Genomic DNA, 24,919 nt, shown 5'->3' with positions numbered 1-24,919 from the left:
CAAAAAATATTCATTACTTACTTTCTACCCATAAAAATAATGTATACATACTCCAAAAATATTAAAGAAAATATTAAACATACATAGTAATTTTTCCGGACAAAAATAATATTTATTCTCGGACCGATGATACTATTCACAGACCGGTAACTTACTATTTCAGACACAGAAAAAATGGGGCGTTACAGGCTCGATCAAACCAAATATTTATTAAAGCAAATAATAGAAATCTCTTGTGCTAGAGATTTTACAATCACAAATAACCAAACCAAAAGAACATAGAAGAGAATTAATCTCCTCCATCAAACTTAATTATAACCTATAGCTATTAACCTTGCTCAAACTTCAGCCTGTCCATCTCTCACCAATAGTGGAGCTTTTTACTTAATCATATATTAATTAAGGATAAACTTCAATTACAGATCTTAAACCCAACTTATGGGTTATCTTATAATCACTAAAACCAGCATCAGAAAAGAGTTTAGCCCATTCTTCCTTGTTTCTTTCTTTACCATTGTGCAACACCATCATCAGCATATCAAAGAAAAGTTGTGTTTCAATTGAGTCATTATTCTGTTTTTGGGTTCCCATCACCATATCTACAATAATCAGCTTTCCTCCTTTTCTGCCCTTAATTGCTTCTTTACATTTCTTCAATATCTTTATGCATTCTTCATCGCTCCAATCGTGCAAAATCCACTGCTTATAACCAACCATAAGAACCAAAAATTGTTAACAGATACAAAAAGAGGAACAAAAAAAAAAAAAAATGGCATCAGCCTAATCTGAACAATCTTTTTAACAAAGCTATGGCAAGTGATGCCAGGTTGGTTATGAGTATTATGATAAAAGAATGCAAAGAAGTTTTTGATGGGTTGAAGTCATTGACTGATGTTGGAGGTGGAACAGGAACTATGGCTAAAGGCTTAGCTGATGCTTTCCCTATAAAATTTGATTGAATTCATCTCATTGAAGAAGAAGATAACAGATACAAGTGCAGAAGATTACAGATTTCAGATACAAGAGAGGAAAAACAGAGGAAGGTTTTCAACTCACTCAAGAAGAAAAGAAAAATCACACACAGAAAACTTGTTACCCAAGATGCTCTATACAGTTACAACTAAAAACGTCTCTCTCTTGATTTTTCTGTAACCAACCTGTAACCTCCCACTGTTGTTGTTATAAGTATGAAGAAGATAAACAGTATGTGTTTTGTCATTGCCTTCATTATCCATGCGACACCGTTTTTCCTTTTTATAATCTTTTTCTTTCTTGTATAATGAAACGACGTCGTTGCTTAATACTAGCCATTATTCACAACGGCTTGCTTCCTCTGTTACTGCCTTCTTCAAACCACCATCATCTTCAATCCTCTGTTACCCCACCCCCCCCCCGGCAAGCTGGGCCATGGATGTCAGACATGCCCAGTTTGGACATGAGAAACTTAAAGCGTGAAGGAGAAAGAGATTTGGTATACAAGTCAGCAAGCTGCAGCTCTGTAGAAATAGGCATAAGATGAACAAGGCCAGAATTAACCTTTTCTCGAATAAAATGGCAATCTATCTCTATATGCTTCGATCGCTCATGAAAGGCAGGATTAGCTGTGAGATAAATTGCTGATTGATTATCACAAAAGAGACTGATGGGTGCAGATAAATTATGACCAAGATCGGACAGCAGATAGCTCAACCATTGAAGCTCACATGTTGTGATAGCAAGAGCTCAATATTCAGCTTCTGAAGAAGATCTGGACACAATCACTTGCTTCTTTGATTTCCAGCTGATCAAAGAATCTCCCAGGTAAATTGCATAACCTGTTATAGAGCGCCTTGTGTCAGGGCACCCGTCCCAATTAGAGTCACTAAAGGCAGTTAGCTTTGGTGCCGAACTAGCTTTATAGAATAAACCATTACCAGGACTAGATTTAACATATCTAAGAATCTTGAGAAATGCCTGATAATGAGTTGTTCTTGGTGCAGAGAGAAATTGGCTCAAGGTATTGACAGCATAAGTAATATCTGGCCTTGTGGTAGTGAGGTATAATAGCTGCCCCACTAGTTTTCTGTAACTTGTTATATCAGTCAACAAATCACCATCATCTTTGCTGAATTTGGCATTATAATCCATAGGAGAGGAGGAAGACTTAGCACCTAAAACTCCATACTCAGTTAGGAGCTCTAGTGCATACTTTCTCTGACATATGTGCAATCCTGCCTTTGACCTAGCAATTTCCAATCCAAGAAAGTACCTTAGCTTACCAAGATCTTTTATCTTGAATTTGGCATCCAAAGAAGCTTTGACTAAGCTAATCTCAGAAGAATCATTCCCTGCTAGAACAATATCATCTACATATATCAATAAGGCAGTAAATTGTTCCCCTTTTGATTTAGTGAATAGAGAGTGATCTGATTGAGATTGTTGATAGCCAATAGCAACAAGAAAAGTCGTTAACTTATGAAACCATTGTCTACTGGCTTGCTTCAAGCCATATAAACTCTTCTGCAGCTTACAAACTGAACCATTAGGAACCTGTAACCCCAAAGGAGCCTCCATATAAATTTCTTCATGTAAATCCCCATGAAGAAAAGCATTGTTTACATCAAGCTGCTCCAAAAACCACCCTTTCATTGTAGCTAAAGCTAAGAGAAGTCTGATAGTTGTAACTTTAGCTACAGGAGAAAAAGTATCAAAGAAGTCCTGGCCCTCAACCTGTGTGTAACCCTTGGCAACTAGTCTAGCCTTGTGCCTTTCTATAGAACCATCTGACTTCAATTTTGTTTTATACACCCATTTACAGCCAATAGGGACCCTGTTTGGTGGAAGAGGAACCACAGTCCAGGTATTATTTAAAGCCAAGGCTTCAAGCTCCTTATCCATAGCCTCCCTCCATACAAGATGTTTAACGGCTTGTTTATATGTTTTTGGTTCTTGAAGACAAGAAACATTTAAAATAAAATGTTTGTAGGAAGGAGACAACTGAGAATAGGTAAGCACTTGGGAAATAGAGTGTTGTGTAGAAGCAATAGGCGTAGTGTGATTATGATATGCCAAATTACAATGGTAATCCTGCAAATATTGAGGGGCTCTCCTTGTCCTTGTGGATCGTCTTGAGCCATCATTCTGCATAAGAGTATCAACTACACCTGTTGCATTGACTGCATCTGCTGCAGGTGATATAGGAACATAGTCTGCATCTGCATATGTGTCATTAAGTTGAGGCAATAATGGTTGAAACTGAGTTGCAGAATAAGGAAAAATAGTTTCGTAGAATATAACATTCCTTGAAACCAATAATCCTCTAGTATGCAAATTCAGCATTAAATACCCTTTGGTACCCTCTTTGTAGCCTAAAAACACACACTTTTGAGCTCTAGGCTCTAACTTAGTTCTCCCAGCTTGTAAAGTATTTGCATAACACAAGCTTCCAAAAACCTTTAAGATTGAAAGATCTGGCAGGCTATGATAAAGCTTTTCATATGGAGAGCATTCCTGCAATAGGGGAGTTGGAATTCTATTAATGAGATAAGTGGCATGTAGTACAGCAAAATTCCAAAAAATCTTTGGCAAGTTAGCTTGAAACAAAAGACTTCTTGTGACATTGAGTATATGCTGATGCTTTCTTTCTACAACTGCATTTTGCTCTAGGGTTTCTGGACAAACAGTTTGATGTAAAATTCCCTCTGCTGCATAATAATCTTTCATCAAGAATTCTGCACCATTATCAGATCTGATGCTTTTAACCCTAACAGAGGATTGAAGATGATGGTGGTTTGAAGAAGGCAGTAACAGAGGAAGCAAGCCGCTGTGAATAACGGCTAGTATTAACCAACGAGGTCGTTTCATTATACAAGAAAGAAAAAGATTATAAAAAGGAAAAACGGTGTCGCATGGATAATGAAGGCAATGACAAAACACATACTGTTTATCTTCTTCATACTTATAACAACAACAGTGGGAGGTTACAGGTTGGTTACGGAAAAATCAAGAGAGAGACGTTTTTAGTTGTAACTGTCTAGAGCATCTTGGGTAACAAGTTTTCTGTGTGTGATTTTTCTTTTCTTCTTGAGTGAGTTGAAAACCTTCCTCCCTCACTTGGATTGCGTCGTTTTTGATCTCCCACATGTCGTTGCTGGTCTTCAAGATGGTGATAACTTGAAATTTGTTGGTGGCAGCATGATTGAGGAGATTCCTCCGACTGATGTCATTTTACTAAAGGCAGAAAAAAGATAGAAACGAACATGCCTTTAGTAAAATGGCATCAGCCGGAGGAATCTCCTCAAACATGCTGCCACCAACAAATTTCAAGTTATCACCATCTTGAAGACCAGCAACGACATGTGGGAGATCAAAAACGACGCAATCCAAGTGAGGGAAAGCATCAGCTAAGCCTTTACCCATAGTTCCTGTTCCACCTCCAACATCAGTCAATGACTTCAACCCATCAAAAACTTCTTTGCATTCTTTTATCATAATACTCATAACCAACCTGGCATCACTTGCCATAGCTTTGTTAAAAAGATTGTTCAGATTAGGATTATCTTCAGCATATTCCCACAATGCCTTTCCATGCGATGTATGAAATGGTGTTTGGTCACCATTCAAGAGCCAAGTGCTTAAATAATGCCATGGTCCTGTTCAAACAGGATCAAGCATGGCTAGCTAGAACGGTGTCACACTCGATGGATTTTCTTTAACAAGAAGCTTCGATGCATTAGTAAGAACATACCCTTCTATTTCTCAGCCATTTTCTTCTATTTTTGCTACAGTAAAAAAGCCAGAATGGACTAAAATGCGCATCAGGCGAGGAATGCAATGCGCTTTGGTTGGGTGTATAGATAGGGCATTGATTAGGTCAGAAAGAGTCATGAGCTTGCCATGCTTGTTAATGGCGTCTGGTATTCCTAATTGAATTGCACATTTTAAGGACATGGAATTTATGAAGTTGAAAATATGGTTCCATATATGAGCTTGAGCTTCAAGTTGCTGATCAGAATCTAGGTTTAGAATTTCTTCAGCCATTTTTATGGGTTTGTTAATTGTATTAGGATATGGTTCGTAGAGATATAAATATGATGAGATATTGACAATTATATTTATTTATTATATTTATCGAGTGACTCATGACGTCTGGTGTATTGAACGGTGTGCAACTCTTCTAATCGGATAATATTATATTTATTTTCCTTTTTATTAGGAATTTTCTGTTTTTCTTTTTTCTGTCGCTGTTTCTTTCCCTCTGCGTCCACTCAAAAATCAAAGTCCTATCTTCTTGCACTCCACTAATCTAGGAGATTTTTATTTTTTTATTTTTTATATTTATATTGAATAAAAAACAGTAATTGAATCCATCCCCGTAAGCATAAGACACAAACCATGGGACAGGATTAATACCTCTTGATACTAAAACAAAAACAATAAAAAAAATAATTGTGATTTACTCTTTTTGATATTGTTTTTGAAATTTTCTAATTTATTCTTTTTTTAAATATTATTTCATGCGTTGTTGTATTTGGAAAATATTTACGAGGCTTGCTCATGAATAATTAATTGTCATTTTAAAAAAATTATTTTGTTACTATTTGTTAACGAAAAAGCAGTTATATCAACGTCATATTAGGTAGGCAAATACCATATAAATAAATATATTTATTAAATTAACTTGGTGAATAAGTAATTGTCATTTAAAAATATATTTTTGTTACTATTTTTTAACGAAAATACAATTATATCCACGTCATATTAGGGGTAACACATTGAGCAGTACCATACAAACAAATACGTTTATTAGATTAGCTTTGTATATAAGTAGATTGATATATAAGTTCAATTGTCAATATTTTTATTCTCTTAAATAATTAATTTTTATTCTCACCAAATTAAATCCTTGATTTTATAACAATTAATTTTAATTTTAATTTGCATTATTTATCTTTAGTGGGTTGTATTGCTCCTAATTAATCGTACTAAAAAAAATTAATTAGTTAGACGACAGTGAGTAGCATCACAAATATACATTACAAACTATTTTAAGGGTTTTGTTATTATTATGGCTTATAGTATTTTGATATGATAGAGATACAAATATGATCAAACATGCATATATAGAGAGATGAGAGTGTGGAGATTTTTTTTATGATAATAAATTATTATGGCTTATAGTATTTAGTGAGGGAGATTTTCTAAGGAGTCCCATATCCCAGTTAACCCCCAATTGATAAGCGTTATTCACAATAGCTTGATTGTTTTTCCTTTTTTGCCTAATTACTTTTAGAAAACATCGGCAAAATAAAACAAACAATTCTTCAAAATAGTGCAAAACATTGCCTTTTAAAAAACATTGGCACATGAAGCAATTCATGACCTTCACTTGGGATTAAGACCCTTTACGGACTGGGCACTGATCTCATTGCCTGTGAGTATACAACCAAAATTTTTTGTTAATCTTAAATTGCAGGTTGAATGTGATTACCTTACTGTGGTTAAGATGGTTAGAAAAGAAGGGGAGGTGCCAGGGAGTTGCCAGGCCGTGGTGGCTAGTGTTCATCGATTGTTGGAAGGAGAGTGGGTTTGCCAAATTTCCCACGTTTTTCGAGAAGTCAACTGTTGTGCTGACTGGTTGGCTGCTAATGCTTCTCTGTCACAAGATAGAACCCATATCTTGGATTTATGTCCTCCTGCTTTATGTAATTGGCTTGATCATGATTTAAGAAGTGTTGCCTATTGTAGGCGCACTCTGAAGTTCTGATTTCTCATTGTATTACCCCCAAAAAAAAAAAAAAAAAAAAATGCTAATCTTAAATTGCATATGAGCAAAACTTACTTTGCAGGCCCTTATTGAAGGAAATGGAATGGAAGACGGTTTATTAGAATTATGAAAGACATACCAATTTATGAGCACGTCTAACAAGCTGAAAGTCGTTTTCATTGAGCATTGTAGTTAAGGGTATAAATGAATCGAGTTGAGCTTGATCGTGTGAGGTTCGAAATTCAACTTGAAATTGACGAATCTGAAAATTCTAATTGAGCTTAAATTCAACTTAAAGCTTGAATTCAACTCAAAAAATTTTAAATTTAAGATGGACTTAAGGCTCAAATAAGTCTAAAATAAATATCGTACGTATATATACAAAAGCTTGATCAAGTTCGATAATCTTGTATTGCTTATGGGCAAAACTTACTTTGCAGGCTTTTTTGAACTTTTTTCCAGCCAAGTTCTAAACGTCTCGGTTCATTTAAACTTACTAAACAATTACCGCAAATAAATTTAAAACTCAAGATTCTACAAAAGTTTACTTCAGCTTCAAAAGAAGTTAAGTTGGAGTGGATCGAACTCCATCAATAATTGTCTGTATACAAAAAGATTCAATTTTTAGACATGCATTTGCAATTTTGCATTGTTTTTCTTGAATTTGTATTAACATATGAATGTTTGGGTTTGCTGTTTCTTCCAACCAGGAAATAATTGTAATTTGTTCATGAATTGGGTAAACTTATGAAATTCCATTTTGTTTTTTTCAGGTCACTTTTGAAGTCCAGAGAAGTTCCAGATCAGAAGCAAGAAAGGAGGAGATGCGAATATGGGAATTACAAGTTTGTGTTTATAACTTTATATTATCCCCTTGTCTTAATTGTGTTGAAGCAGAGAATCCCCTGTTTATCAAATCAATTGTGTTAGCTAAATCAAATTTTCACATTCCAAGTGATAAAAGTAAAATATTGAAACTTATGTTTGTGTGTGTGTAGTTTAATATTTTTCTCTTTTTAAGTAGGATTGAAGGTTTGATTTTCATGGATGTCGTAAATATTCAGTTTGAGCACTTACCTTTTCGTGGGTTGACTAGATGCGAGCATGATTTAGTCTTAATCCAGTAGATTAGGATACCTCTAGTTAATAAAAAATAAATAAATAAATAAATAAGAGTAAACTAATTGGTATACCTTGAGCAAAACTGCATCAGCAGGAGGAACAGCCTCAAACATGTCCCCAGCAAGAAAATTCAAATTCTTAATGCCTTGTAAACCAGCAACAACATGGGGAAGATCCAAAACAGTACACTTCAAATTTGGAAAAGTATTAGCGATAGCCTTGGCCATATTTCCAGTTCCACCTGCAACATCAACCAAAGAATCCAACCCTTCAAATACGTCCTTACACTTGACTATCACCGCCTCACTAATTAAAAAGCTATCACTAGCCATTGCTTCATTAAACAAGTTATTAACCCTAATTTCATGCCCTGCATGTTCCCATAGCGACTCTCCAAATGCAGTTACAAACGGTGTTTGATCATGATCATCTTTAAGCCATTTGCTCATGCAATTATACGGTTCTGTTAGAATAGGATCAAGAACAAGAGATATAAAAGGTCTTGAATTAGTACTAACTATATTATAAGTTGATGCACACACCTTCTAACCTCTCCCTCTCTCTCTCTATATATATTGCCCTGGAGAGTAATTAATACTAGCAGAATTATTGTTAATGGGGTTGGGTTGTGTCTGAATTAATTAATTTTATATGTTTAACATGTGTATATTGTTTGAATAGTACTCATGTTTCTCAAGATTTTGCTAGATATGATAAGGACAAGCATTATTTTTCTTCAATAAAAAATTGTGTTTTTCTTTTTTAGAACTAAATCTACATCGTTTGGAATAAATCACATATTAATCTTACAGGCATATAATAGTTGATAGATTTAATAAGGTTATGTGTTTTTGATTTTGTTAATTTATTAATCTTTTTTTTTTCATTGTTACTAGGGAGTTTACACGTGCACTTTTTTTTTTTTTATTTCATTTTTGTTGGCAGTTCAATGTACGAATAAATTGTGAATTTCTTATGGTTGAATATTTAGATTAAGTTTGGATAAATTTCTTGTATCAATAGAGGTTGCGAGTGCTACTTTTTTCTCTTCTAAAATTTGGTATTTTGAAACTCTTCTGTGGATATCAACATAGCAAGGATTCGAAAATAATAAAATTTGGAATAATTTTTTATTATCCTATTTGAAAATGAATTAATTTTTATATGAAAAATTGATTTCTTCTGCTAAAATCATTTCTTATAAATAATTATTTCATCTGTCTCTTCAGAATAATTATTTGAATCTGTAATTGGTAGAAGGTAAAATCGATAGAAATTACTAATTTAATCCACGTAGTATTAAACAATAATGTCAAAATCTTTTTTCTAAAAAAGCACCTTTCCTAAAATAAAATAAAATACAATAAATTGCAATGTCATTGGAAAAAGAAAATAGTATTTTCATATGCTAAGCTTTATATAGAAAGGTATGAGAAAAAAGAAATTTTGGAAATGTAACTATAAGTTTACGATATTGTCAAAATAATGCTTAATTAAGAGTAAATACAGCACGAGACAACCTATTTCACATATACGGTAATGATATATAATATTAATTAAAGATAAACTTCAATTACACACCTTGAACCCAACACAGGGGTTATCTTATAGTCACTAAAACCAGCATCAAAAAAGAGTTTAGCCCATTCTTTTTTGTTTCTTTCTTTACCACTAACCAACACCATCATCAACATGTCAAAGAAAAGCTGAGTTTCAATGGAGTCATTATTCTGTTTGTGGGTCTCCATCACCATATCTATAATAATCAGCTTTCCTCCTTTTCTGCCTTTAATTGCTTCTTTACATTTCTTCAATATCTTTATGCATTCTTCATCACTCCAATCATGCAAAATCCACTATTTATGATCGAAAATAAAATTAAAAAATTGTTAGCAGAATATCAGCGCAGCATGCAGAAGGTTAGACATTCAAAAGCAAGACAACCTTTCATCTAATACCAAGTAAAATAAAGAAAAGATAGAAAAAAGAGAGAGCATAAATTTCAGTACATGCCTTCTGATAAGGATCCGGGATCGGGAATCAAAGGAATGGGATATAAGTTCACCTCTATGGCACCCCACGTTTATAATGAAACGGAAACACCAATAATCGAGATTAAAACGCTCTATGGCACCCCACGTTTATAATGAAACGGTAACACCAATAATCGAGCAAAGAACAAGATAAACGCCACAAACGAATTGATAAGTTTACCTTAATTCCTGATGCAATTAGAGGATAGCAAATTCTCACAATCACTCTAATTAAGAAGAACATGCAAGGGCATGAACAATTCTGCCTTAGATTCAATTTATGCCAAAAAATCTCGTTTTACATCTTAAGGAGGCTATTTATATGCCTTAAACAAACATAACCCTAAAGAAGAGCATCTAACTAGGCTGCCCTAAGGCCAAAACACATGGGCCTAACTAGTACACACAAAATAGAATGATTTCCAACCCAAAATAGACAACTTAATATTGGGCAGATTGCATGCATCATAAAACCAACCCAAAACAACTTAAATAAACACTATGAGCCCATATCCCTTACATATTAATTAGACCAAAACAAGCAACAAAGGATAAGAACACATCCAAGCCCACTAGGAAGCACCAATGGATCCATATCACCTTCAGTAAAATTGCATCAGCTGCAGGAGGAATCTCCTCGAACATGTTACCACCAACGAATTTCAAGTTCTCACCATCTTGAAGACCAGCAACGACATGAGGGAGATCGAAGACAAAGCAATCCAAATGAGGAAATGCATTAGCTAAAGTTTTAGCCACAGTTCCTGTTCCACCTCCAACATCAACCAATGACTTCAACCCATCAAACACTCCTTTGCATTCTTTTATCATAATACTCATAACCAACCTAGCATCACTTGCCATAGCTTCATTAAAAAAATTGTTGAGCTTAGGATGTTGACCAGCAGATTCCCATAATTCGTTTCCGTGAAATATATGAAATGGGGTTCTATCATCTTTCAAGAACCAAGTGCTTAAATAATGCCATGGTCCTGTTAAAGCAGGATCAAGCATGGCTAGCAAGAACGGTGTCACACTCAATGGATTTTCTTTAACAAGAAGCTTCGATGCATTAGTAAGAACATACCCTTCTATTTCTCGGCCATTTTCTTCTATTTTTGCTACAGCAAAAAAGCCAGAATGGACTAAAATGCGCATCAGGCGAGGAATGCAATGCGCTTTGGTTGGGTGTATAGATAGGGCATTGATTAGGTCAGAAAGAGTCATGAGCTTGCCATGCTTGTTAATGGCGTCTGGTATTCCTAATTGAATTGCACATTTTAAGGACATGGAATTTATGAAGTTGAAAATATGGTTCCATATATGAGCTTGAGCTTCAAGCTGCTGATCAGAATCTAGGTTTAGAATTTCTTCAGCCAAATGAGCCATTTTTATGGGCTTGAGGCTAATAGTATTAGGATATGGTAGAAGTACAAATATGATGAACAATCAATCAAATACTTTTAAGTATATATAGAGAGAGTGGTGGGGGATTTCTTCCTTTCTTTCTTTATTATTATTTTTTTTCAAACGCTAATTATTTTATTTTTCCCCCATGCATTAGTATATATTTTATTTTATTTTTTTCACATTATTCACATTGATGCGTGGTAGTTGCCACAAATATTCTGAAGTTAATATAAGAATAATAATATATAAGAAAGTAGAAAATATCCTCACACCTTTTTTACAAAAAAAAAAAAAAAAAAATCAATCTTCTTTCCCATGTATTTTTTCATGAATAGAATTTCTGATTTAATGATAATCATTTACCAATAAAATCTCTAATTTAATAATAAAGAAAGATTTTCGAATTCACATATAGATTTTACTGAATTCAAAATTCAGTATATATAAATATATATTACAATTAAATAATTAAATGATTACAAATGTATAAATCATCAGATTTATAACCTTTCAATCTCAGGACATTATCCTTATTGTTTGTACTAAATTAATATACAATGAATGGTGTCTTATTATTACCTAATTTAAAAAAAGTTTATCCTCTTGTAAAACGTGTTGCAATGTATGTAGCCATAAAGATGGTTGTTAAGATATGGATAATAACTATTCCAATGACTTGTTTACATCTAATATATTATAAATCGGTATTTTTTTTTCTGAAATTTCAAATATTATTAATGAAAGAGTTGGAAAAAATTAACATTAAAATCTATGCTAATTGATATTTGAAAAAAATAATTAACAATTTATTATTATTATTATTATTTTTTAATTGATAAGAGATTCATGTTCTTAAGTATATCATAATCACGATCCGGCTTGAAAGAGATTAATTTCTTATTTAACCGTTAAACTAATAAAAAAATTGATTTGATTTATGATACGATAATTATATATATTTATTTATCTGGTGGATGGCTTCATCCATATATTGAATTAATTCAATAAAGGGAAACACTTATCTAGATCCAGTGTATGAACTCACTTATACATTAGATCAATTACAAATAATGTTATAGTTTAAATGATAGTATTTTTAATCATACATTAAGAAAAAAAAAATATGGATAAAAATAGTAATATTTTTTTAATTGACTTAGTGTATGGCAACCAATTGGCAGTATATGGACCACCTACATATAGAATTGTCAAATTTTCAATCCCAACCAAACAATAATAAACAGAAATCCATAACTATAAGAAGAAAAAACAAATACAATCCAACATCTAAACACACAGCAAGATTCAATCTTAATGCCATCAATTTCATCCAATGGCAACACAATTTCTAATATCAAAACTAGCAAAACCCGTCAACAACCACAACTAAAATATAAAAAAAATCAAGAGCTCTTGATTTCGATGTCCATTAAACTCACCTTAAAGGAGTAACGAAGAGCTTTAACTGTGATTAAGCTCCGAGCCAAATTAGACGGTCCTTGATAATATATTTGTTTCGAAAATCTCCCCTCCCGATCTATTCAATATTCCTATTTATCTTTTTTTATAGAGTTTTCTTTTCATTTTATTTTAATTTGATTGGATTTTAATATTTTCTAAGATCACTCTGTCCATATGGAATTATTATGTACACTAACAAATTATTTGAATTATAAAGTCTAGCTAAAATTTAGCTATCAGATTTAACTCCTATTATCTATAAATAATAAAATTAACTCAAAATAAAAAACGTTCATGGCGATGGATTGAATTGCTAATGATCTATATATCTCTCTACGTTCGTCAATCTTCTACTTACAAGTGAATAAAAAATCTTTTCTTTGGTGAGCAATTATTTAGATATATATGAAGTGCATTTAGCTTTTTAAAAATCTTTTTTTCTTTTAATTTGGTTGAGTGATGGTGAATATGCTATTTTGTATTTTTCTCTTGCTAACTGATTCCATGTATATAATGAAATCAAGTAATTAATTACTAAACATTCCCAAATTGTTGAATATTCTACTAATTAATAATTTGATTATTTCAGTTTCAGGATTCTTTAAAGGAACAAAAGCATATAGAAAGTAAAATGAAGAGCTTCTTTTATTCCGTCTTGATTTGAATGCAATTCACATGAATATTGGTTTAATTGAAAAAATTTATACGCCTTTCTTTTTCCACCGACTAATTTGTCAATGCAGAGGTACTCTTTCATTTGCTATATTATTTATTATAAATTATTAAATAAATTAATTATTAGTTTTTAAATTGTTAGCTCGTATTTTTGTTTTTTCATTTATGTTCTTGGCCTTCAATAACTCTTTTTTGGGAAGGTTCTCGTCTCATCTAGGTATTTGTTTGGAAGATAGTCCACGAAATATTAGATTGTTGAAATCATTAAACACAGCTCATAGGAGGCTTTGAATGTTGTTGTTATTTTGACTTAAAAGAATTTTACTGTATCTTTTTGCCAAAGGGAAAAGCACTCTTCCTTTCTATAACTTTTAATTTGGTAAAAACCTAATTAATATTAATAAATAATTAAAGTATATTTTACTGTTAAATAATTTAATTATAAAATAAATAATATATCCATATATATATATCATCCATTTGAATTGAAAAACTTTATTTGTATGGAATTATCTATGATAAGATAAATTGTTTGAATTATAAATTTTAACTAAAACCTTTATAAACTTTAACTAAAACCTTTATAAACATTTAATTGAATTGTATAGTTATTTAAAATAAATTAATGGCGCTACAATTTCTATAATTTAATAATTTTACAAATAAGATGATAATTTGATAAAGCGGAAAATAGATTTTTTAATAATATATTAAATACAACTTAATAAATATAATATACAACGATAAAAAAATTTATAGAAAAAATAGGTTTTTAATATATATTTATAAATTATTAAGCAACTCGCGCAAAAGCGCGGACGCTTCGCGTAGTTGTATTTATAAAAATTAATATCGATAAAAAAATTAGGACAAGCAAATAATCAAATGAAAGGACCTCTTTAGTTTAAAAAGGACATAAAATAACTTAAAGATTGTTTGTTTTCTCTTATTTACCAGTTTTTTTAGATCTTCGGCTTATTTCATCAACCAATAATAATTAACTAAATAATTCAATAATAGCATTGATATTTTAAAATAATAAAACTTTTTCAATAATTCTTTTTTAATTTAATATCTAAAAAGTTTTTCAGTTTTTTTCAATAATTTAATAAATAATTAATAATATCATTAATATTAATTCAAATAAAAAAACATATTTTTCATTAACTGATTTTCTTTCTACGATTCAAATATCAAAATCTAAAAATACTTTTCAAATAAGTTATTTTCAAAAATAAAAGAAGCCTAAATGAAGAAGTTATTCAGTTTGTCAAGTGGAGTCCTTGTAGGGCTTGTCCCAGTCGGTGAACGACAGGTTAGCTATATGTCACAGATTTCATGACACGCATCACTGTAACGACGTTTCATAAAAAAAAACGATGTCGTTTTTTGTAGAGCGCGGTCAGCTGACAAAGCATATTATAATGATGAGACGTGGTTAAAGCGCGCCGTCTGAAAACATCCTGTGTCGAGAGGGCGCGATTGTATGGTGGTTCTCTACTTGTCTTATAGTTCATCTTTTATTTCTTTGAGTAACAACGTCGAACAGCTTATGTGCGCTGCAACCAAACAAGTGAAGTGGTCGAAAACTTATAAAGAAGTAATATGATTTTACCAGTGTTAAAGCTAGGAACGCTTGCTCTCAAAACATTTTGCAAACCCATAGCCAATAGGCTCAAGAAGGAAGCAGGGCTGCACCCCAGGTTCCGTCAGTTCATAATCAACATTGCACAGGTTCTCTTCTCTTCTATGCGTTTCCCTTGTGCAATTATGTCAATCTGTAAATATTCTGTCTTTATCCATAACTTTGTCGATTTCAGTTTATTTTCCTTTATTAGGCAAACCATCGATTCACAACAACAGTGCAAAGGCGGATTTACGGTCATGCAACTAATGTTGCAATACGTCCTTTGGATGAGGAGAAGGCTGTCCAAGCTGCAGCTGATCTTATTGGGGAACTCTTTGTTTTTACGGTATTTCTCTCTTCCGGTTCCTGTTACTGGTCTAAAATTATATAAAAAAGATTGGATTTTTAGGCATACATTTGCAATTTTGCATTGCTGTTCTTGAATGTGTATCAACATCTAAATGTTTGTGTTTGCTGGTATATAAATTTCACACATTGGTTTTTCCAAGCAGGAATAATTCTAAAATGGTTTTGCATGAATTGGGTAAAATGATGAAATTCCCATTTCTTTCAGGTTGCTGCAGCTGCTGTCACTTTTGAAGTCCAAAGAAGTTCCAGATCAGAAGCAAGAAAGGAGGAGATGCGAATACGGGAATTACAAGTATGTGTTTATAACTTTATATCATCCCTTGACCCATTGCGTTCCCTGACATTACATTATATTTTGATTGACATTTTTATGCGCCTTTCTAATAGAGAAGCTTTGTTTCTGCCCATTATCCATTTTTCGTTGTATTTTTTCTTTATTGCAATTGAGGAAGAAAGGGAGTTTGCAGATGGATGGAATATGATAAAGATGATAAGGTATTTAATTCAAGGATTATCCACTTGGTCTCAAAAAAGTATATAATCTGTGTAGGCTGTAGGCATGGGTTACCTGGAATTCCAAAATGTAAAATTCCTAAGTTGACAGATGGAAGGAATGTGATAAAGATGATAAGGTATTTAATTCAAGCATTATCCACTAGGTCTCAAAAAATTATATAATCTGTGCAGGCTGCGGGCATGGGTTTCCTGGAATTCCAAAATGTAAAATTTCTAATCATGGAAAATCAAGTTGATGCATTGTCTATTTATTTATTGAATATACCATTTCCTCACATTAAATGGATCCATCAGAAAGTGGTGCAATTTACACTACTTGTGTCTATTTAAATTATCTTATCAAATGTTAACTTCAAATGTGTAATAGTGGTTTGGGTATCATCAACTAGGAATTATAAGTGCTTGTCAAACCTTTATCACTTTGGTTTATGCTTCTGTTTGAGCTGTGGAGAATTTTAGTTTATGACCTAACGGTGCGCTTGCCCTTTCTACATGTGTTTTGGTTATGTTATCAGCTGTTAAACACAAATATCTTCACTCATTAGTCAGGGATTCAGATGTTTTGGTTGCAATTAATATTTGGAAATATACACTTAATGCTCTTGTCTATTCTTAAGCAAAATGTTCTGCTGTTGCAGGAGATGAAACAAAGAGATGAAGAATTAGCGAAGGAAGTTGAACTTCTTAAACGCAAACTCGAAGACCCGGAAAAACTTGTCAAAGGACGAGGACTTGCTGGCCTTTTCAACTCCAGGCATGGCCATGTATTCCAAGATGGAAAAACAAATTCAACATGATAACTGTGGGAATCAAGAATCAGGATGCAGTATGGAGATGCACAGTAAGTACTAACTTCACTGAACAGTTAACTTGCATTGTTGTTGGTCTTGGGGGGAAGCATCTGTCTTTTCCATATTTACTTGTTAGCCGAATCACTTTTCTTTCGTTACTTCCCATTTGTTAGGGAAGTATAGAAAAGCTGGTGTACACATTGTTCCTCAATTTCTCTGTTTGCCTTATTTTGCAGAAGATCTAACACTTAATTGTTGTTTAATTTGATTAAACTACTATAGTTAACTTGATTAATCTGATTAATTGTCAACTGATTAATCTTCATCATAGCTGTAGCAATAGATATTTTTCAATAATTTTATATGCGTATTCAAGAATATGATTTCTAGAGTACCCTTTAACACTACCAAATTTGAAAAATAAAAATATGGACTCTCTGACTGTAAGCAATTCGCATATCCAAGGTATGGTAATTGGCATATCCGAAGTACGCTAACTGAGTTCTTTCGTTCCCAAGGCTGCCGATCGCATCCAATCGGACTTTATACGGATGCTAGAATTGACAATGAAAAACATATATAGAAAATAAATATAGGGCATTGATCGATAAAATTGAAAGTATTTGCCAAATTTCAAAAAAAAAAAAAAAATCAAAGATTCAGGCTTTGTTTGGTGATTAAGCCTCTATCATAATCTAGTAGTATGCTCTCAAAAACATGAGAATTAAGAGACTTATCTTCAGCAAACAAAGTTGCCTCACAGAAGATCTAGTTAAGAAGTTAGTGGATACGTGTTATGATAGATTAATTGTTTTCCTCTCTACAACGATGTAGGTTAACCACAGTTTTCTCTAAATTATGAAAATAAAAAAATCAATGGAAGCATTTTATAAATTAACTATTGTAGAAATGGATAGTGTTAGAGACGTGGGTTTGGATCATATTGTGAGTTTTGGCTCAATCAAACCCAATATTTATTAAAGCAAATAATAGAAATCTCTTGTGCTAGAGATCTTACAATCACAAATAACCAAACCAGAAGAGAATTACTCTCCTTCATCAAACTTAATTATAACCTATAGCTATTAACCTTGCTCAAACTTCAGCCTGTCCATCTCTCACCAATAGTGAAGCTTTTTACTTGATCATATATTAATTAAGGATAAACTTCAATTACAGATCTTAAACCCAACTTATGGGTTATCTTATAATCACTAAAACCAGCATCAGAAAAGAGTTTAGCCCATTCTTCCTTGTTTCTTTCTTTACCATTGAACAACACCATCATCATCATATCAAAGAAAAGTTGTGTTTCAATTGAGTCATTATTCTGTTTTTGGGTTCCCATCACCATATCTACAATAATCAGCTTTCCTCCTTTTCTGCCCTTAATTGCTTCTTTACATTTCTTCAATATCTTTATACATTCTTCATCACTCCAATCGTGCAAAATCCACTGCTTATAACCAACAATAAGAATCAAAAATTGTTAACAGATACAAAAAGAGGAACAAAAGAAAAAAAGACAAGAAAGAAGAGAGATAGAACGAACATGCCTTTAGTAAAATGGCATCAGCCGGAGGAATCTCCTCAAACATGCTGCCACCAACAAATTTCAAGTTATTACCGTCTTGAAGACCAGCAACGACATGTGGGAGATCAAAGACGACGCAATCCAAGTGAGGGAAAGCATCAGCTAAGCCTTTAGCCATAGTTCCTGTTCCACCTCCAACATCAGTCAATGACTTCAACCCATCAAAAACTTCTTTGCATTCTTTTATCATAATACTCATCACCAACCTGGCATCACTAGCCATAGATTTGTTAAAAAGATTGTTCAGATTAGGATTGTCTTCAGCATATTCCCACAATGCCTTTCCATGCGATGTGTGAAATGGTGTTTGGTCACCATTCAAGAGCCGAGTGCTTAAATAATACCATGGTCCTGTTAGAACAGGATCAAGTGCGGCTAGCAAGAATGGCGTCACACTCGATGGATTTTCATTAACAAGAAGCTCAGTTGCTTTGGGTAGAACATACCCTTCTGATTCTTGGCCATTTTCTTCTATTTTTGCTATAGCAAAAAAACCAGAATGAACTAAAATACGCATCAGGCGAGGAAAGCAATGAGCTTTGGTTGGGTGTATAGATAGGGCAGTGATTAGGTCTGAAAGAGTCATAGGCTTGCCATGCTTGTTAATGGCATCTGGTATTCCTAATTGAACTGCACATTTTAAAGACATGGAATTTATGAAGTTGAAAATATGGTTCCATATATGAGCTTGAGCTTCGAGTTGCTGATTAGAATCTTGGTTTAGAATTCCATCAGCCATTTTTATGGTTTTGTTAATTGTATTAGGATATGGTTCGTAGAGATATAAATATGATGAGATATTGACAATTATATTTATTTATTATATTTATCGAGTGACTCATGACGTCTGGTGTATTCAACGGTGTGCAGCTCTTCTAATCGGATAATATTATATTTATTTTCCTTTTTATTAGGAATTTTCTGTTTTTCTTTTTTCTGTCTCTGTTTCTTTCCCTCTGCGTCCACTCAAAAATCAAAGTCCTATCTTCAGTACTGCTCCTAATGGATAATTTTAATTTGTATCATATCTCTTTAGTGGGTTCTATTGCTCCTAATGGATTTTGTAATGAATCGTACTGTCCCTTGATGGGCTCTGAATTACTGTAACTGCTGCTAAAAAAAATTAATTAGTTAGATGACAGTGAGTAGCATCACAAATGTACATTACAAACCATTTTAAGGGTTTTGTTATTATTATGGCTTATAGTATTTTGATATGATAGAGATACAAATATGATCAAACATGCATATATAGAGAGATGAGAGTGTGGAGATTTTTTTTATGATAATAAATTATTATGGCTTATAGTATTTGGTGAGGGAGATTTTCTAAGGAGTCCCATATCCCAGTTAACCCCCAATTGATAAGCGTTATTCACAATAGCTTGATTGTTTTTTCTTTTTTGCCTAATTACTTTTAGAAAACATCGGCAAAATAAAACAAACAATTCTTCAAAATAGTGCAAAACATTGCCTTTTAAAAAACATTGGCACATGAAGCAATTCATGACCTTCACTTGGGATTAAGACCCTTTACGGACTGGGCACTGATCTCATTGCCTGTGAGTATACAACCAAAATTTTTTGTTAATCTTAAATTGCAGGTTGAATGTGATTACCTTACTGTGGTTAAGATGGTTAGAAAAGAAGGGGAGGTGCCAGGGAGTTGCCAGGCCGTGGTGGCTAGTGTTCATCGATTGTTGGAAGGAGAGTGGGTTTGCCAAATTTCCCACGTTTTTCGAGAAGTCAACTGTTGTGCTGACTGGTTGGCTGCTAATGCTTCTCTGTCACAAGATAGAACCCATATCTTGGATTTATGTCCTCCTGCTTTATGTAATTGGCTTGATCATGATTTAAGAAGTGTTGCCTATTGTAGGCGCACTCTGAAGTTCTGATTTCTCATTGTATTACCCCCAAAAAAAAAAAAAAAAAAAATGCTAATCTTAAATTGCATATGAGCAAAACTTACTTTGCAGGCCCTTATTGAAGGAAATGGAATGGAAGACGGTTTATTAGAATTATGAAAGACATACCAATTTATGAGCACGTCTAACAAGCTGAAAGTCGTTTTCATTGAGCATTGTAGTTAAGGGTATAAATGAATCGAGTTGAGCTTGATCGTGTGAGGTTCGAAATTCAACTTGAAATTGACGAATCTGAAAATTCTAATTGAGCTTAAATTCAACTTAAAGCTTGAATTCAACTCAAAAAATTTTAAATTTAAGATGGACTTAAGGCTCAAATAAGTCTAAAATAAATATCGTACGTATATATACAAAAGCTTGATCAAGTTCGATAATCTTGTATTGCTTATGGGCAAAACTTACTTTGCAGGCTTTTTTGAACTTTTTTCCAGCCAAGTTCTAAACGTCTCGGTTCATTTAAACTTACTAAACAATTACCGCAAATAAATTTAAAACTCAAGATTCTACAAAAGTTTACTTCAGCTTCAAAAGAAGTTAAGTTGGAGTGGATCGAACTCCATCAATAATTGTCTGTATACAAAAAGATTCAATTTTTAGACATGCATTTGCAATTTTGCATTGTTTTTCTTGAATTTGTATTAACATATGAATGTTTGGGTTTGCTGTTTCTTCCAACCAGGAAATAATTGTAATTTGTTCATGAATTGGGTAAACTTATGAAATTCCATTTTGTTTTTTTCAGGTCACTTTTGAAGTCCAGAGAAGTTCCAGATCAGAAGCAAGAAAGGAGGAGATGCGAATATGGGAATTACAAGTTTGTGTTTATAACTTTATATTATCCCCTTGTCTTAATTGTGTTGAAGCAGAGAATCCCCTGTTTATCAAATCAATTGTGTTAGCTAAATCAAATTTTCACATTCCAAGTGATAAAAGTAAAATATTGAAACTTATGTTTGTGTGTGTGTAGTTTAATATTTTTCTCTTTTTAAGTAGGATTGAAGGTTTGATTTTCATGGATGTCGTAAATATTCAGTTTGAGCACTTACCTTTTCGTGGGTTGACTAGATGCGAGCATGATTTAGTCTTCATCCAGTAGATTAGGATACCTCTAGTTAATAAAAAATAAATAAATAAATAAATAAGAGTAAACTAATTGGTATACCTTGAGCAAAACTGCATCAGCAGGAGGAACAGCCTCAAACATGTCCCCAGCAAGAAAATTCAAATTCTTAATGCCTTGTAAACCAGCAACAACATGGGGAAGATCCAAAACAGTACACTTCAAATTTGGAAAAGTATTAGCGATAGCCTTGGCCATATTTCCAGTTCCACCTGCAACATCAACCAAAGAATCCAACCCTTCAAATGCCTCCTTACACTTGACTATCACCGCCTCACTAATTAAAAAGCTATCACTAGCCATTGCTTCATTAAACAAGTTATTAACCCTAATTTCATGCCCTGCATGTTCCCATAGCGACTCTCCAAATGCAGTTACAAACGGTGTTTGATCATAATCATCTTTAAGCCATGTGCTCATGCAATTACACGGTTCTGTTAGAATAGGATCATCAACAAGAGATATAAAAGGTCTTGAATTTAAAGGAGTGTCTTTTAGAAGAAGACAAGAGGATGGAGTAAGTAAATAGCCATCTTCTTTTAAAGAAAAGAAACCAGAATAAACAAGAATTCGCATTAGATGGTGAAGATGGTGAGTTTTAGCAGGCTCAACCTGTAAAGCAGAAACTAGGTCAGAAAGAGGCATGGGTTGGCCGTGGTGGTTGCTAATAGCATCAGGTATGCCTAGTTCAACTGCACATTTTAGAGACATGGACTTTATGAATTGCAGAGAATGTGTCCATGTATGAGACTGAGCTTTGAGTAGCTCATCTATGTTTTCTCTAGTAACCAAAACCATCAACAGTACTTAATTAGTACTAACTATATGATAAGTTGATGCACACACCTTCTAACCTCTCCCTCTCTCTATATATATATTGCCCTGGAGAGTAATTAATACTAGCAGAATTATTGTTAATGGGGTTGGGTTGTGTCTGAATTAATTAATTTTATATGTTTAACATGTGTATATTGTTTGAATAGTACTCATGTTTCTCAAGATTTTGCTAGATATGATAAGGACAAGCATTATTTTTCTTCAATAAAACATTGTGTTTTTCTTTTTTAGAACGAAATCTACATCGTTTGGAATAAATCACGTATTAATCTTCCAGGCATATAACAGTTGATAGATTTAATAAGGTTATGCGTTTTTGATTTTGTTAATTTATTAATCTTTTTTTTTTTTTTTCATTGTTACTAGGGAGTTTCCACGTGAACTTTTTTTTTTTTATTTCATTTTTGTTGGCAGTTCAATGTATGAATAAATTGTGAATTTCCTGTGGTTGGATAGTTTAGATTAAGTTTGGATAAATTTCTTGTATCAATAGAGGTTGTCAGTGCGACTTTTTCCTCTTCTAAAATTTGGTATTTTGAAACTCTTCCGTGGATATCAATGTAGCAAGGATCCGAAAATAATAAAATTTGGAATAATTTTTTATTATCCTATTTGAAAATGAATTAATTTTTATCCGAAAAATTGATTCCTTCTGCTAAAATCATTTCTTATAAATAATTATTTCATCTGTCTATTGAGAACAATTATTTGAATCTGTAATTGGTAGAAGGTAAAATCGATAGAAATTATTAATTTAATCCACTTAGTATTAAACAATAATGTCAAAATCTTTTTTCTTAAAAAGCACCTTTCCTAAAATAAAATAAAATACAATAAATTGCAATGTCATTGGAAAAAGAAAATAGTATTTTCATATGCTAAGCTTTATATAGAAAGGTATGAGAAAAAAGAAATTTTGGAAATGTAACTATAAGTTTACGATATTGTCAAAATAATGCTTAATTAAGAGTAAATACAGCACGAGACAACCTATTTCACATATACGGTAATGATATATAATATTAATTAAAGATAAACTTCAATTACACACCTTGAACCCAACACAGGGGTTATCTTATAGTCACTAAAACCAGCATCAAAAAAGAGTTTAGCCCATTCTTTTTTGTTTCTTTCTTTACCACTAACCAACACCATCATCAACATGTCAAAGAAAAGCTGAGTTTCAATGCAGTCATTATTCTGTTTGTGGGTCTCCATCACCATATCTATAATAATCAGCTTTCCTCCTTTTCTGCCTTTAATTGCTTCTTTACATTTCTTCAATATCTTTATGCATTCTTCATCACTCCAATCATGCAAAATCCACTATTTATGATCGAAAATAAAATTAAAAAATTGTTAGCAGAATATCAGCGCAGCATGCAGAAGGTTAGACATTCAAAAGCAAGACAACCTTTCATCTAATACCAAGTAAAATAAAGAAAAGATAGAAAAAAGAGAGAGCATAAATTTCAGTACATGCCTTCAGTAAAATTGCATCAGCTGCAGGAGGAATCTCCTCGAACATGTTACCACCAACGAATTTCAAGTTCTCACCATCTTGAAGACCAGCAACGACATGAGGGAGATCGAAGACAAAGCAATCCAAATGAGGAAATGCATTAGCTAAAGTTTTAGCCACAGTTCCTGTTCCACCTCCAACATCAACCAATGACTTCAACCCATCAAACACTTCTTTGCATTCTTTTATCATAATACTCATAACCAACCTAGCATCACTTGCCATAGCTTCATTAAAAAAATTGTTGAGCTTAGGATGTTGACCAGCAGATTCCCATAATTCGTTTCCGTGAAATATATGAAATGGGGTTCTATCATCTTTCAAGAACCAAGTGCTTAAATAATGCCATGGTCCTGTTAAAGCAGGATCAAGCATGGCTAGCAAGAACGGTGTCACACTCAATGGATTTTCTTTAACAAGAAGCTTCGATGCATTAGTAAGAACATACCCTTCTATTTCTCGGCCATTTTCTTCTATTTTTGCTACAGCAAAAAAGCCAGAATGGACTAAAATGCGCATCAGGCGAGGAATGCAATGCGCTTTGGTTGGGTGTATAGATAGGGCATTGATTAGGTCAGAAAGAGTCATGAGCTTGCCATGCTTGTTAATGGCGTCTGGTATTCCTAATTGAATTGCACATTTTAAGGACATGGAATTTATGAAGTTGAAAATATGGTTCCATATATGAGCTTGAGCTTCGAGTTGCTGATTAGAATCTTGGTTTAGAATTCCATCAGCCATTTTTATGGTTTTGTTAATTGTATTAGGATATGGTTCGTAGAGATATAAATATGACGAGATATTGACAATTATATTTATTTATTATATTTATCGAGTGATTCATGACGTCTGGTGTATTGAACGGTGTGCAACTCTTCTAATCGGATAATATTATATTTATTTTCCTTTTTATTAGGAATTTTCTGTTTTTCTTTTTTTCTGTCTCTGTTTCTTTCCCTCTAATCAAAGTCCTATCTTCTTGCACTCCACTAAACTAGGAGATTTTTATTTTTTTATTTTTTATATTTATATTTTTATATTTTATCTTTTATTTCTTTGAGTAACAACGTCGAACAGCTTATGTGCGCTGCAACCAAACAAGTGAAGTGGTCGAAAACAAACAATTCTTCAAAATAGTGCAGAACATTGCCTTTTAAAAAACATTGGCACAT

At 32.9% G+C, this 24,919-nt stretch overlaps 4 protein-coding genes and 3 pseudogenes across 4 annotated transcripts; 1 reads left to right on the top strand and 6 right to left on the bottom strand.

Annotated features, from left to right (window-relative positions):
• Positions 1-273: 273 nt before the first annotated feature.
• LOC149497944 (putative O-methyltransferase 3) lies at positions 274-5,007 on the bottom strand (annotated as a pseudogene).
• Positions 5,008-7,310: 2,303 nt separating this feature from the next.
• LOC149497943 (trans-resveratrol di-O-methyltransferase pseudogene) lies at positions 7,311-8,316 on the bottom strand (annotated as a pseudogene).
• A 1,074-nt stretch (positions 8,317-9,390) lies between these two features.
• On the bottom strand, positions 9,391-11,349 carry LOC119370861 (putative O-methyltransferase 3). The gene is made up of 2 exons (XM_089718683.1): positions 10,501-11,349; positions 9,391-9,723 (listed from the first exon to the last, which is right to left on the bottom strand). The coding sequence occupies exons 1-2, from the start codon at positions 11,287-11,289 to the stop codon at positions 9,424-9,426; spliced, it is 1,089 nt and encodes a 362-aa protein (XP_089574809.1). The 5' UTR covers positions 11,290-11,349; the 3' UTR covers positions 9,391-9,423.
• A 3,534-nt stretch (positions 11,350-14,883) lies between these two features.
• LOC149497942 (OPA3-like protein) lies at positions 14,884-17,074 on the top strand. The gene is made up of 4 exons (XM_089719591.1): positions 14,884-15,180; positions 15,285-15,419; positions 15,648-15,734; positions 16,597-17,074. Exons 1-4 carry the CDS (start codon positions 15,052-15,054, stop codon positions 16,753-16,755), a joined length of 510 nt encoding a protein of 169 aa, XP_089575717.1. The 5' UTR covers positions 14,884-15,051; the 3' UTR covers positions 16,756-17,074.
• A 618-nt stretch (positions 17,075-17,692) lies between these two features.
• On the bottom strand, positions 17,693-19,141 carry LOC149497941 (putative O-methyltransferase 3). Its single transcript, XM_089719590.1, has 2 exons — positions 18,306-19,141; positions 17,693-18,205 (listed from the first exon to the last, which is right to left on the bottom strand). The coding sequence occupies exons 1-2, from the start codon at positions 19,080-19,082 to the stop codon at positions 17,906-17,908; spliced, it is 1,077 nt and encodes a 358-aa protein (XP_089575716.1). The 5' UTR covers positions 19,083-19,141; the 3' UTR covers positions 17,693-17,905.
• A 1,661-nt stretch (positions 19,142-20,802) lies between these two features.
• Positions 20,803-22,186, bottom strand: LOC149497940 (trans-resveratrol di-O-methyltransferase pseudogene; annotated as a pseudogene).
• Positions 22,187-23,169: 983 nt separating this feature from the next.
• LOC105647035 (putative O-methyltransferase 3) lies at positions 23,170-24,537 on the bottom strand. The gene is made up of 2 exons (XM_089718698.1): positions 23,709-24,537; positions 23,170-23,551 (listed from the first exon to the last, which is right to left on the bottom strand). Exons 1-2 carry the CDS (start codon positions 24,486-24,488, stop codon positions 23,252-23,254), a joined length of 1,080 nt encoding a protein of 359 aa, XP_089574824.1. The 5' UTR covers positions 24,489-24,537; the 3' UTR covers positions 23,170-23,251.
• Between the last annotated feature and the right edge of the window lie 382 nt (positions 24,538-24,919).

Source organism: Jatropha curcas, chromosome 3, assembly GCF_041381405.1.
Source record: "Jatropha curcas cultivar XTBG-Jc1 chromosome 3, XTBG_Jcur_1.0, whole genome shotgun sequence".
Taxonomy (NCBI): domain Eukaryota; kingdom Viridiplantae; phylum Streptophyta; class Magnoliopsida; order Malpighiales; family Euphorbiaceae; genus Jatropha; species Jatropha curcas.
The sequence above is the reverse complement of the archived record's forward strand: the minus strand, read 5'-3'. Positions and strand labels throughout refer to the sequence as shown.